Source organism: Lonchura striata, chromosome 2 (assembly GCF_050655825.1).
Source record: "Lonchura striata isolate lonStrDom1 chromosome 2, ASM5065582v1, whole genome shotgun sequence".
In the NCBI taxonomy this organism is placed as follows: Eukaryota; Metazoa; Chordata; class Aves; order Passeriformes; family Estrildidae; genus Lonchura; species Lonchura striata.
In genome coordinates, this window is record NC_140704.1 from 17,749,736 (window position 1) to 17,762,883 (window position 13,148).

Genomic DNA, 13,148 nt, shown 5'->3' on the forward strand with positions numbered 1-13,148 from the left:
CCAAGCCAAGACATTACAGCTCTGTAGTTCCTTGTCACGATTAAAAACTTATCTGTATAAATGCATTCATAGAGAGCTAGAAGGCATATAATTCTCCCTGTCTAGAAAACCATGACTAAAAGAAACAGGATTTTAAAAAGCCCCAAAGATCCTTAGTTTCAGAGTTTGTTGGGATGAGATAGTTTTTGTTTCTTAAAGAAAAAAAATACTGATAAAATGAAAATATGGACCAAGCTTATTTTGCTTTGCTTTTGCTTATTTTTTTCTCTTCAATTTATAATAAAATAATCCCCAAATGTAATTTGAGACATGCAGTTGCATGTCTATTGTTCATTGATAATATGAACAGATGTATATTTGAGCAGTAAGGGGACACTTTATTACCAAAGGCACAGATTTAGCTGAGCAGTTGCCCAGCGTGTCCTGTGAATGCACAGATGGAGCCAGCCTCAGCAAGGCTGTGTTTCTTTGGCTGTCCCTGGGGCAATGCTGTAGGACCTAAGACACAGCATCCCAGATCCTCACAGGTGACATGATGTCATTACTGTACCTAAATTTGTTGGATCTAACTGACATCATTCTCTCCATAGCAACCCTCATAGCGCTGCACTTTGTATTGGTGGCCAGAAAGGTGTTGATAACACACCATTATTTCTGCTACTGTTGAGCAGGGCATGCACAGCACAAAGGCTCTCTCCAACATTCCCTCACTCACCCAGGAGGCTGTGGATGGGCAAGATCTTAGCAGAGGATATAGTCAGAAGGCTGACCCAAAATGACCAAAGGAATATTCCATACCACTTGATCACTGTTCAGCAATAAAAGCTAAGAAAAAGGAGGAGGAAAGGGACCATTTGTTACCACATTTGTCCTATGGAGCAACTGCTATATGTACTGGAGCCTGAAACCTGACTTCCTGGGAAGAGCTTGGTCAGTATCTGCTGATGGGGAATAGAGAGTACTTTGTTTACTTTTGCTTCTGCATATGACCTTTGCTTTTTCTTTATTAAACTGCATTTATCTGAAGCCATGACATTTTTCCATCTTATTTTCTCCCCTGCATTCCAGCAGAGGAGGGGGGATGGAGTGGCTTGGGGGGTAGCTGGTTATCAGCTAGGATCAACCCACCACACTAAAAATTATCCTTTTTCAGCAGCCCTTGTTTCTCACCACCAATGCTGCAGCTTTCTGAAGCAATCCAGAGGCACACCACAGATTCTGCTCAGATATAAAGCTCAGTCTTCCTCTTAATCCACCAGCTCAAATCCATAGGAATCCCACTCCAGTAAGTGGAGTGACACAAACATAAAGCCAATACAAACTATAAATGAGATCCATCAAATACACACATGAAGTTTATGAAAGGCTTCAAGTTATTTGTCATGCTAAACTTCTGTAAACATTACATTCCAGGATTCTGAATTTTAAACAGATTCTAAAAATATTCTCATACTCAGCAACAACAGTGGGTATTCAAAAGAGCTAGGAGCGCAGATTTGATAGGAAAGCATTTTTGTTATTGGCAACGAGCATGAGGCTTGATGCTATTTAATAATCAAGCTGATTCCTAGGTATGACTCCTTAGGAAAACCAACTCATGCAGTGGGGAAGGAACCAGCAACATTTACAGAGCTGTAGCTACTAGTATTTGTAAAGATTTTTGAAAGAAGCAGTGCAGAAACCTTCAGCATGGTCCAACCCTGTAATAATTATTCAGGGTGTTGATTCTAATATCAGATAAGAAGAATAAGACAAATGTCAAATAAATACTTAATAAGTAATACCATATATATTTTTTCCTCTAGATGTTGACTAATATTAAAATGCTTAAAATAATACTTCAAGTGTCATTTTAAGGACTTTTCAGGAACTAGTACACAGTAAAATCTTGCACAAAATAAATGTTGACCCCAATAGTCAGTGTCTCAGGACCCAACAGAGGACCCAGCTAGAGTCATAGTCTAGACTGCTGCTATGTGAGTCAGAATGGTACGTTTTTTTGCTACAGTAAAACATAGCAGACTGAAATATCTAACAGAGGAGAAAACTCAAGATATACCACTAAGGAGCAGCATTATCCAAAATTAAAATGTGTAAATAGAGACTCCACAGAGGCAGACAAACTCAAGGAAATGCTGGCACATTCCAAGCTACCTCGGGGATAAGTTCCAGAAAACAGAAGGAGGTTCAGAAGGAGGCAGCAGGTCTCTCCTCCCTCTGCCAAGACCAGTTAGGTTACATTTCCTCACTCAGCCATGGTCTTTCCCCCCAAGTATGTTAGGAGGCACTCCCCTGAATATTACTTTGTGCAATAGGGTTCATCTTTCACCAGCTGAGTAGAGCTGACCCTCCTTAAGGACTTCTCTGATAAAAGATACTGTCTGTACTAGTTCTGGGTTACAAGATCATCAGAAAAGATAGGCCAAAATAGGGATGGACAATTCTGGTGCAAACTTACATGCAATTACACACTGCTTTTTGATGATTCTTTTACTTAGGATACACTATTTTATTTACAAGGAAATAGACCCTTGTAACCTTTTCAGGGTATAAATTTAAGTATAGCACATGGAGCTAGCAATTACAGAAGATCCAGTATCTTTCAACCACTCTTGGAATTTGACAAAGAATTAAAACTGTAGTAAATCAAGCCTTATGACAGACATCTGTCTGCTGCAGCTTGGCAAAAGAATGCACTTTCAATACATCTGCTTTAGCCCTTTCACTGACTCAAAAAAAAATAAAGAAAAAAGAAGTGCAAGGCTCTTTAAAGGCAGTAAAATTGCAAATAATTAGGAATAAAGCCTGAAAGTACCTGAATAACGAAAAGTGACATACTGCAGAAATGCCAATGTAATGGGCAGTCATGGAGTAGCAGGGATTTTCATCAAGTTCTCTGCATGCCTCTGCCTCTGGTCCTCTGCACACATTTGTCCACACTAATCCTCTCATGCTTTTGTTCTAGGCAGTTTTATGTTTCTGTTCTTCATAGTTCTGTTCTTCTATGCTCATTTCCAGTTATTTTTTATACTAATCTATATAACAGAAACTTTTTTTCCCTCTTTTCCTTTCGCTTGCAAATTTGCTTCACACATTTCCATAGACAAAACAGAACTTAGGAAAAAAAATGCACAACCCAAAGAAAGTTTTAATTTCATCTCTCAGTCAATTCCCTCTTTTTATTTCTTGTTTCCAAGAACTTCCTTAGTCCTTGTCATGATAGAAATTTATCTATTTGGGAGAATAATTTTACATATCTTAGAAGTTGTTAACACTCCTGGCAATGTACAAATGGTAAACAAAGGCACCAAAAATAAAACAGAGGTAGTAAAATATATTTTTCCAATCATGTATTCTAATGAACATAGCACAGGCAGCCCCCGCCCTCCACATTTAAGAGTCTTCTTGACATTTTAAATAGAGAGGAAAAATCAGTAGAAAAATGGAAGCCTACTCTTCTTGACCTTCATGTAAACTAATTGTCCTGTGACATGTGCCAAAGATGGATACAGGATATGTGACAGACTGCAAATAGGCAGTGTTTAGTGTATGACGAGTTTATTAACTCTGAAATATTGCCACAACACATGAATTCTTACTACTGCAACAATACTTCTTCATCACATTTGTGTCACATTATTGTTGTCTGAAGGATGGATCTGCTTTTTCCACAGATACAGAGTCTTTGGGTTTCTATATTAATGCAACAGGGTTTTACTTGTCTGGACATGCTGAGTGACACGTTACTGTTGAAGAGAAAGCAAATGCTACCTATATTATCTTGGTTTTAAGCATTTTCCATATTTTTCCATAGCACTTTCTCAGAAAAGTTAAATGCTTATACAAGTCTATATAAACTAAAGTTCATATTACCTCTGTGCAACTGATGTATTTGGATACTCTGTCTCACTGGGGGAGCTGGGGGTGGGGAGGTGACTCAGCAGCTGAATGCAACATTAAACCATCTCTCATGACAAACTCACTTCTGTGCTTTTGGTGCTTTTTCACCATTACAAGATGCAAAAATTTATGGCATCTTTCTTTGGGATGCCACCAGCTGGAAATGGTACCATGCCAGGAGCAGGCACATGCCAGCATCCGTGTTCTCCAGAGCTGAAGAGAGTGGGAGGGCAGCTGCCCACCTGCCTACATACAGAATCTGTAGGTGTTAGTTATACTCTTCCCTAATGCCTGCTCATGGACTAACACGTCTCTAGCTTTCATTTCTCTCCCAAACTTTTCACTATTTTCTGTTGAATCAACAACGAGTTACAAAACCAGTTATTTCCCACAAGCATCTCAGTTTGGTGGCAATATGGATTTCTGTGGTATGAATAGCCAGAATAATTTCCTCTTTGATGAGGAGAAATGCCTGAGCCATGGCTGCCCACCACCCCAGCACTGAAGCAAGGCACCCCACTTGCCTGGAGCCTCCTTGGCGTGGCCGTGCCGCGGGCAGCCGGGGCTCGGGGGGCTCACACAGCCGCAGTGCCAGCAGCGCCAGGTCACCGAGCCCTCCCCTGCCCACCTGCCGTGCGGCCACTGAGCAAAGCAACGAGTTCGGTGTTCTGCGAACCTGAGGAGGGAGGAAACAGACCCAGAAGAACTTTTCCAAGTTAGGTAAAAGAAAGCATTCCTCCTCCCTCCCATGGAGAATGAGGAGGGGAAGATAACTCAGTCATCAGCACCAGTAATGCTCAGTCACAGCCACGCACTTCCTGTCACTGTAACAGGGTCTGGATGCTCCAACGAGTGGACATTTTACTCAAGTTAGTGAATTTATTTGAAGATAAAACTCCTCTCTGCTGATGACAGGATCTTTATCTACTACTCTGTATTCACTGATGCTAACCCCAGTTTCTTCCACCTAGAGGAAAAAAAACATGTCTAATGATGGGACAGAGTTTCTCTGCCATATTTTTAGGTTGTAATGATATTCAAATCATCCTAAAAATCCGCACGTTTTCCCACGAGCCTTGCTAGCTCCTGTTGGTGGCCAGCTGCATGCTCCCTGCTGTGGCAAGCTGCCAAAACTCATTTCTTTTAATCCCGAGTGCTGTGAATCACCGAGCAGGATATCCACAGGCTGCTCCCCCTTGGCAAGGCCATGGCTTGCTCTCCAGCTGGTTGATCCCCAAAATTAGCAAAAAAAAAAAAAAAAAAGAAAAAAGTTTTTCACAAAATTCTTTTATATATTACCAACACAAACCAACATTTTCCAACTTTTTTTTTTTTTTTTTAACTGTAAGCACCTAGATACATTGAAACCTGTTTTTCAGGAAAGCTGTGTGTCTATAGTAAAGATATTCATTAGGAGCAATAAAAGCTGTAGGTGCTCAGCACTTATGCTGCCAGACCTCTTATTCAGATGTTTAATTGCAGGAACTTGCATTTGAAAATGCTGCCCTAAGGAACTCAACAGCCCGTCTAACAGCAGCTTAATTGGTCCAGACAAGTCCAGACTGAAATATGTAACATGCTGTGGCATCTCTTTGGAATATGTGTAATATCAGAAAACCCCAAGCCATCCACAATAAAGTGTAAAAATATTTCACAGTATGTTTCTGTCCAAATCCAAGGTTTTCTTTTTCTACAAACACCTGAGACTTGATGGTAGAAAGTGAAGTAAAACAACAGAGAAAACTATTAGTTACTCACTAATAAAAAGCAAAAGTCATACTTAATGAAAGAAACCTTGAAAATAAAACAATTTCTCTCTCTGCTTTATTCTAATCCTTCATCATGTGAAGAGCTTATTCACATATGAGAGTCAAATTAAAAAAGCCACGAGTCACCTCAGTATTCTTCCCTGCCAAGGCTTCTTCTATGGGTCCATTAATTTTCCTCAGAACAAAATTTCATCTTTCACAGTCTCTGTCATATTCTTGCATCACAGCTTCGTTTTATTATTACTTTGTTTAAATAAGTTATCCATAAATTCCAGCCTGGACATCAGCATTTGTCTTAATTAAGACCTTATGGCAGTTTCAGTTGGAAGCTATTTTTCTTTTCCCTCCTGAAAAACTCTACTGTGAAGTATTCACAACCCAGCACGACCCTTTGTTCCATCCAGGAGATGGCTGCGTTTCATCAGCAGCGGGTGAGGTAACTCCTACCTACACAATCCCCAAAATCGCCATGAGAACTGTGAAGATTAAAAGGGATGATTTAAACAAAAACTGTCATTATGCTGATTAAAGGGGAAAGATCTTTACATGCTTAAAACCACATGCAAAAACTAGGAGGGTGGGGGGACGGGGGGTATGGATGAAGAATATATACCAGATGCCTAAATGTACCTAGGGGATAGTGAGTTCTGATTCAAGAAGATTATTTACCCATCCCTGTTCCTCCCACACACGTCCCTGAGGAAAACAGGAGGAGGGTCTGTTTCTGTGGTGTCTGTTTCTCAAAGCAAAGGAACACCGTGCAGCGATCCTGGAAAAACCTGTTTTTCTGTGTTTCTACAAGCTGAGAAGGCGCTCTGCATTAAGGTGATATTTTAAAAACACCTGAAAGAAGCCCCATGGACAGGAGGGGTGGCGGATGCCAGTCCCCAGCAGGAACAATGGCCTGGGACAGGCTGCGCTGCAGCCAGCCACAGCACACCCACACCAAGGACTTATTTCAGCCTCTACTCGTGGAAGTAAACGTGTTGAAGCCCTTACTAGAGTTTGTTGCTCTGGCACCTGGGAGAGTTAGGGGCTGCCGTAGGAGAGGTTCTGCTGTAGAAGCTTCTGCTGTTCCTCTCTCCCAGCTCATCGCCTTCCTCTTCGGCTTCTTTTTCCCTCCCTTGAGGCTACCTTGGCGAGGAAGGGAGAAGCTTCCTGCTGTCCACACCTCAGCCTCTCCCACCCGTCCCTGTGGTCCCATGTTTATTGGCCTCCTTAAAGCCTGAGAGGGGAAACACAAGTCAGGAGCAAATGAGCCTCTGCCTGCTCTGAGTCCTGCGTCCTGGCTCCCACCATGCCTTTTCTTGGGGTTTTTATGATTGCGCTCTTGGCTGCAGTAGAAACCATGCAGAGGCACCTTCTACCTGTGAATCTACAAGGTCTGTACACATTCACTGTCTCCCCGGGGGGAACAAAGGCAACTGTTGTAGACATCCATTCTGTATGGCTTTAGAAGCCATCTAGAAATGGAAGAGAAGCTCAACTGGATGAAAGGTGAGATACAGGCAACTTCAGAGGTACACTGTGCGTATAAGATAATTCTGCAAGTTGCAGAACTTGCATGTTTTGCATGTTCAATACAAAAATATTTACTGCTTTGCCCACAGAGATGTCCTTAATTTTGCAGCAAGACTTTTACCACCTAAGCCAGTTCCAAATATGTATATAAAATAAATATAAAGCTGGAATTGGGACAGTGCTTAGGAATCACTTACTTATCAAGGATCTCCCACTGAATTTTGGTGGATTTCAGAGCATCTAATACAAGAACTTCATGTCTCTCATGCCGTTAAAGGAAAAGTCAGAATTTAAAAAATTGTCAGAGGACGCACATGCATCACACTCCCATATGCAATTAATCTATATGCATAATATTTCATTGCTGTGAAATACAGAGAGACAAAGCATGCAGATTCATATTTATTTGAGAATTTTAGTTGTGAAGCAAGACACACACAATTAAAAGGGCAACAAACTCAATTCACAGCAGAGTGCAGAAAAAAGAAAGTACAGTACTAACTCTCTGAGAGGATTCAATTTTCATCATGTACCTTTGAATGTCAAGTTCTGAATGAAGGGAGACCAACATGCACTGCAAAACCTGTGGATCAAAGAGAGAAAAGAAGGGGAGGGGGAGAGATAATTGTTAACAGGAAAAGAAAAAGGAAAACAATAGAAATTTTAAAAGAATATTGTGTACATACTGAAAGTATACTGAATAAAGGAAGAAAAGAGAAGAGAAGCACTGAAAAACAATGAAGGAAATGCACATGTGGCAGAGAAAAATACACTATCAATACTCAATATGCAAGATTCTCAGAACTCTTGCTGGACTCAGTTCAGATGTGCTACATGTGGTTGTATGTCAAAGAAACAAAGAATGTTCTAATATAAGAGTTAATGGCTGAATGCTGAGCCTTAGAGATTCATATATTTATATATACATATATATATGTATAAACCATAACTGACAAATAACAAAACATTTTTTCCTGAGAAATGATACAACTCTTGGCTGGAGTTAGAAGCAGTCATTACACTTTTGTGTTCATTTCACACTTACTACAGGGACATGGAATCCTTCAAGCAGAACTTAGAAATAATGTGTAACTCATGAGTAACCACAACTTAAAAAAGAATAAGAGAAACTATGGTATACTATGGTATGAATAAAAAGTCTTTGCCAATCACATCTCTCTTTTCTACCTCTGATCTTGAACCCTACAGAATGTGAGAATTTGCTAAAAGGGGTTTAAGGGCCAAAAAAACCCAACCATTTTTTTCCTCCAACACATGAACGAGATGCTAATTGGAGGGGAAATTGCCGACTGCTGTCTGAGTTCACAGAGGTGGATGTCCTGTATTTTCCTTAATCTTCATTTGCCTGTGGGTAAAGGAGATTTTTGTAGAGTGCTCTAAAAAACCTTCTCTAAGCAATCAATTCCTCCTTCAAGAGAGTCAGGCTCCCACAGTTGCTGCCTCCCAGTTCAGAACATGCAGCTATTCATACCAGGCAAAGAAATGCAACTGCTTTGACAACAAGGACGTCATTGTTAAAGAATCTTATTTAACAAGTAATTATAATGCCAACATCACAATTAAGAGAGTAATTTTAAAAATCTTTTGTATTTTACAAACCCAGAGGATATGAGCATGTGAGAGCTGATTCTGGGGATGAGATAAGCAACTTATAAGTATACTATTATTTTTCATGCTTTTGTCCATTGGATACTTTGGAAGGGCAGTACCATTTTATTTTAAAGAGAACAATAGATCATTTTTCTCCCTATGATAACTGCATAATTTAGAATTGTTCAAGTAAAATGTGATTTTTACAAATAAGCTATTTATGCAAACACAGTACAAATTAAATGTAGCCTTCCGGCAACAACTGGAAACATTCCAGTTGCAAACCACAAAGACAAAACAGTCTGTTGCTAATGTCTCGGTAATACTGAAACTGTATTGGGGTTTTTCATGTTTTTATAATGTTACTATCCCACATACGCAAACCTGAGAAACCTTCCTTGGCTTTTATCAAACAATTCCCTTTAAAAATAAAAAAAGAAGAAGAAAAGGTTTGTATAAGACCAAGTCCCTTCTCAATGCCAAACACACAACACTTCCAAGGAGAAAAAAAATCATGCTGGTTTGCTTGACATTCAGGCATCATTACACATCAAGACCACATGTCAGAAGGGATATTATTCTGCCCAATGGAAGTATTAAAAGTGTGCAACAGTCACTCTTCCTCAAGCCATTGCATAGGATCAACTTGAGCTACTTAGTTTCCTCAAACCTTGTCTCATGGATGATTACAATTGTGCCACTTTTCTCTGGACTTTCCTAGTCCCAAAGGAAGTGAAACATCGATTCTGACCTAAGGGTGGGTAAGGAAATGAGGATGCTTGAGGAAACCTGCAACACTTCTCACTCTCAATCAGAGAAATGCCTAACTCTCATCACAATACGGTGTTTATTATAAAGCAAGTAGATAAACAAAGATATGCAGTTAAAATATGTAAAATGACTCCACCTTAGATCCAGAAGTCTCTCCTTCCTCCTGCAGGAATCGATTTGAAATCATATGGATATGCTGTTGGATTAGGAGCTAGTGTTCTCTGAATAAACACAGCCTTGCAGGAAAAAAAGAACCACACACAAATCTGGAACCACAACAGCAGTGCAGTAGGAGGTTTCTTCTACTTCTGCATAAGGAAGCACCAGGAGACTAGAAGGTGTCCAGAGTGTTATGTAGCAAACTTCAGATCTCCTAAAGAAAATCTAGACATGCCAGTGTGGGAGAAATATAATTAAGACCATTACTGCAGCCCACGTAAAGACCTTATTATGAATGAAATTTGAAGACATTTGGGTCTGAATCCAAACCTGAAGCATGGCTTCCTTTGGATCTTTCCAAAATATTTCTTAACTGTCTGCATTTCTATCCAAACTCAACACCACATTGATGCCATCATCAGCACTCCACTAACCTCAGGGGTATTTAAAGATGGAAACCAATAATGATCTCTTTTTTCCTTTCCTTCTAGATTGTAGAGGAGTATGATTTTTTTCCATCTATCAGCATGCATATGGTTATATATAGTCCACAATGACAGGAAATGTATCCAAAGAGAGCTTTGCAATTTCCAAATACAGCAAGGGCTGCGATCTCTTGACTCCAGGGACAGGTTTCTGGGACAATCTCCCGTCTTCTGCTTTCCTCACTAACTCTGTCATTGTTCCAGAAAGATGAGGCATCAAAACAAATACCCATCATGAGAGAAACGGGATATTGGAGCAAATGCCACAGAAGATTTAAAAACCCTGGACTTGACTTACTAAGAAATAAAGAACTGTAGAGTGCAGAACACCCAACTAACGTGCTCTGAGCAACCTCTGCTGGCCATGCCTTCTCCAACATGGAGCTGTACAAAGCCTGTGATTTCAGTTTCATCTATGAGTGCAGATCTTTAGTTGGCTTGTATGAACATTACTTGACTAGCTTAAACAGTGCAAGGAACACCTGTGAAAGGTGGGCCTGTCACTTCCCAATGGGACGGAAAAAAGACTGGGATATCCACTTTATATTAATCAAATACCTTCAGAGCACAAAGGTTCCTGTTGAAACTAGTGTTATGTTTTTATGAGTTGTGGAAGCAAGTAGAATACAAGAGGTACCAATATTTGTACATGTTGGACTGGCATGCAAAGAAACAGATTAATAAAGGCAGATGGACAAATAAAAGTAATACATAAAAAATCAACAAAAGAGCATAAGTAGTTTCCTCTGGAAAAAGGTGGAAAATACTAGAGGCCAAGAAGAGTAGAAGCTGGGGCTGAACACAACACACAACTAAGAAACAGTTGCAGAGTGTCACTACTGGCAAGTATGAGCAGGAAGGGGTGTTACATTTAAGAAAATTGTGGGAGCCAGACATCATTGTAATGAGAAGAGTACCAGAGACAAAGGAAACAGCTGCAAAACATGTTGCTTTTGAACTTTAAACCTATGGAACAAGTGGTGACCCTGGAAAAGGATGTAGAAGGCTAAGAGTCATAGGAGGAAAGCAAAGTTTTCCAGGAATGTGCTGAATGTCATCAAACCAAGACATAAGAAAAGTCTGGTGAATACCACTTGTAAGATAGTGCCCAAAGGAATACCCAGCAGCTTAGGGAGGACAAGGATTAATACCCTGGGGCTGACTGACTGTATTAGTCATTATTCCAGGGCCCTCAAAAGAAGGGTGAATGAACTGCAAGTCTGCCTTGTGGGATCTGCTTGCTAAGCAGATCAAAGGAACATATTCACCATTTTAAGCAGGATCAGACCTGTTGAACACTGAAATTCTAAGTCTCCAGAGGAAAACACAGATGCTTGAGACATTTGTGTGGGTGATTTAGTAGGAGACATCTGTCCCCCTGAGTCAGTCTGAAATAATGTCACAGAAGGGTGTTAGGAGCACAATGTGCTCCCTCCGCAGGAATGCAGCACTGCTGTTCTGGCTGGCAGTGACATACAAGCTGAAATGCCTTTTCACTGGCAGTACTGCAAAAGAGGAGCGTTTTAAGTTTTCCCCTTTTTTTTGGTCTGTGTAATATGCCCTTGATTTATGCTCCTGATGGATTTCAAAAGGGAAGTTCTTACAAAAGCAGAATACATTAAACACATTCCATTTATCATGGAAGATGAACAACGCTGTTGAGAAAAAAAAGCAGCTAAAATCAGAGAAATTCAGGAGTACAGAATGAAGAAAAGGGGGGGTAAGCCAGGACCCCAGGGCATTAGGATGACAGTTCATGTTCCTTAGGTTTACAGTCTCTGGGTGAAATCCTGCAGAGACATGCAATCAGCTGAAGCTGCAGGGAAATGATAATGAGAACAGAAAGGGCTTTAGATGAGTATGTAGATGATGATATACAATTAAATGAGATGCTGACTCGTAAGTCCTCTAAAACAGCTTGAAACTGAAGGAAGGAAATTAGGATCAACTGGTTATTTCCTGTGCGCAATGGTTTTGTGTGGAGGATGCGAGAAAATGGTGTTTCTCAACAATGCTGGGATGGGAAAAAGTGAGGATAGTAACTCAGCTGGGATCAGGCCAAAGAGGTTCTTCCAACAGAAATGTTAAGCACACAAGTATCTGCCAAAGAAGGGAAAGGGTGAAGTCTTTTATCACATGAAAACACAGTCAATGTAAAGAATCAACTGCAGGAATCTACAGGACAGCACTTAAACAACTGCAGGGGTGAGGGGTGACACACGTGCTGATGACCAATGACAAATGGTTCTAGAGGAAGCATGGAAACAAAAAAAGCCCAAAATTCAAACCAGGAATGCACTCAGAGATATAGCAAAGGAAGAGGTCTGCACAAAACATTCTGACTTCTTACATTTCAAGATTTACATTTTCCAGTACACTCTAAGTCTACATATCCCTCAAGCTGCATACACACTTTGGCTCAAATTCATTGAACATTACAACTGAAAATGACATATGTTAACCAGGCAAACTATTTTACTTTTGATTTCCAAAAAACAACAAAAAAAAGAAAGGTGTTCTCTTCATCGTTGACTTAATCTTCCTCACAATTCTTGTAAAAAAATAGCTAAGACCTTGTGTTTCATTTTAGTGAGGATTAAGCCTATTATTTTATATAATTTCATACAATATATATAGTAAATTTTAAAAGCAAACACCCAGAATAAGAAAAAAAATCTCAAGGGAATTTAGTTCAAATTATACTTTTTCAGAGATATAAAATATTTACACCTTTAAAGTAAAAAATAATCTGGTATTCAGGATGTTCAAAATTTCTCCAGGGTCACAGAGCCTTCTCCATTTTCTTGTCTCTCCACCTATGCAGAGTTGCTGTGTTGAAACATCTTATTTTTGCACTGCCTCAGCACAAATACAGTATTGTATCTGTACTCCAGTTCCCGTACAATGGCAAAGGAAAATGTAACTTCTAGTT

At 39.9% G+C, this 13,148-nt stretch overlaps 1 protein-coding gene across 34 annotated transcripts in view; it reads right to left on the reverse strand.

The window, feature by feature from the left end:
• KIAA1217 (KIAA1217 ortholog) overlaps positions 1–13,148 on the reverse strand; it is a 360,062-nt gene that overhangs the window by 96,538 nt on the left and 250,376 nt on the right. For 21 of the 34 annotated variants that reach the window (XR_014953216.1, XM_085573014.1, XM_085573016.1 and 18 more), the window contains one exon: positions 7,693–7,773. The exons of 11 other annotated variants lie outside the window; for them this stretch is intronic. Coding sequence is in view for 20 of the 23 variants with exons in the window: in XM_085573014.1 (XP_085429140.1) it covers positions 7,693–7,773 (81 nt within the window). In the remaining 3 variants the exon portion in view is untranslated. The remainder of the gene's footprint in view (positions 1–7,692; positions 7,774–13,148) is intronic. 2 more of the 34 variants (XM_085573037.1, XM_085573036.1) reach the window with 1 other exon arrangement.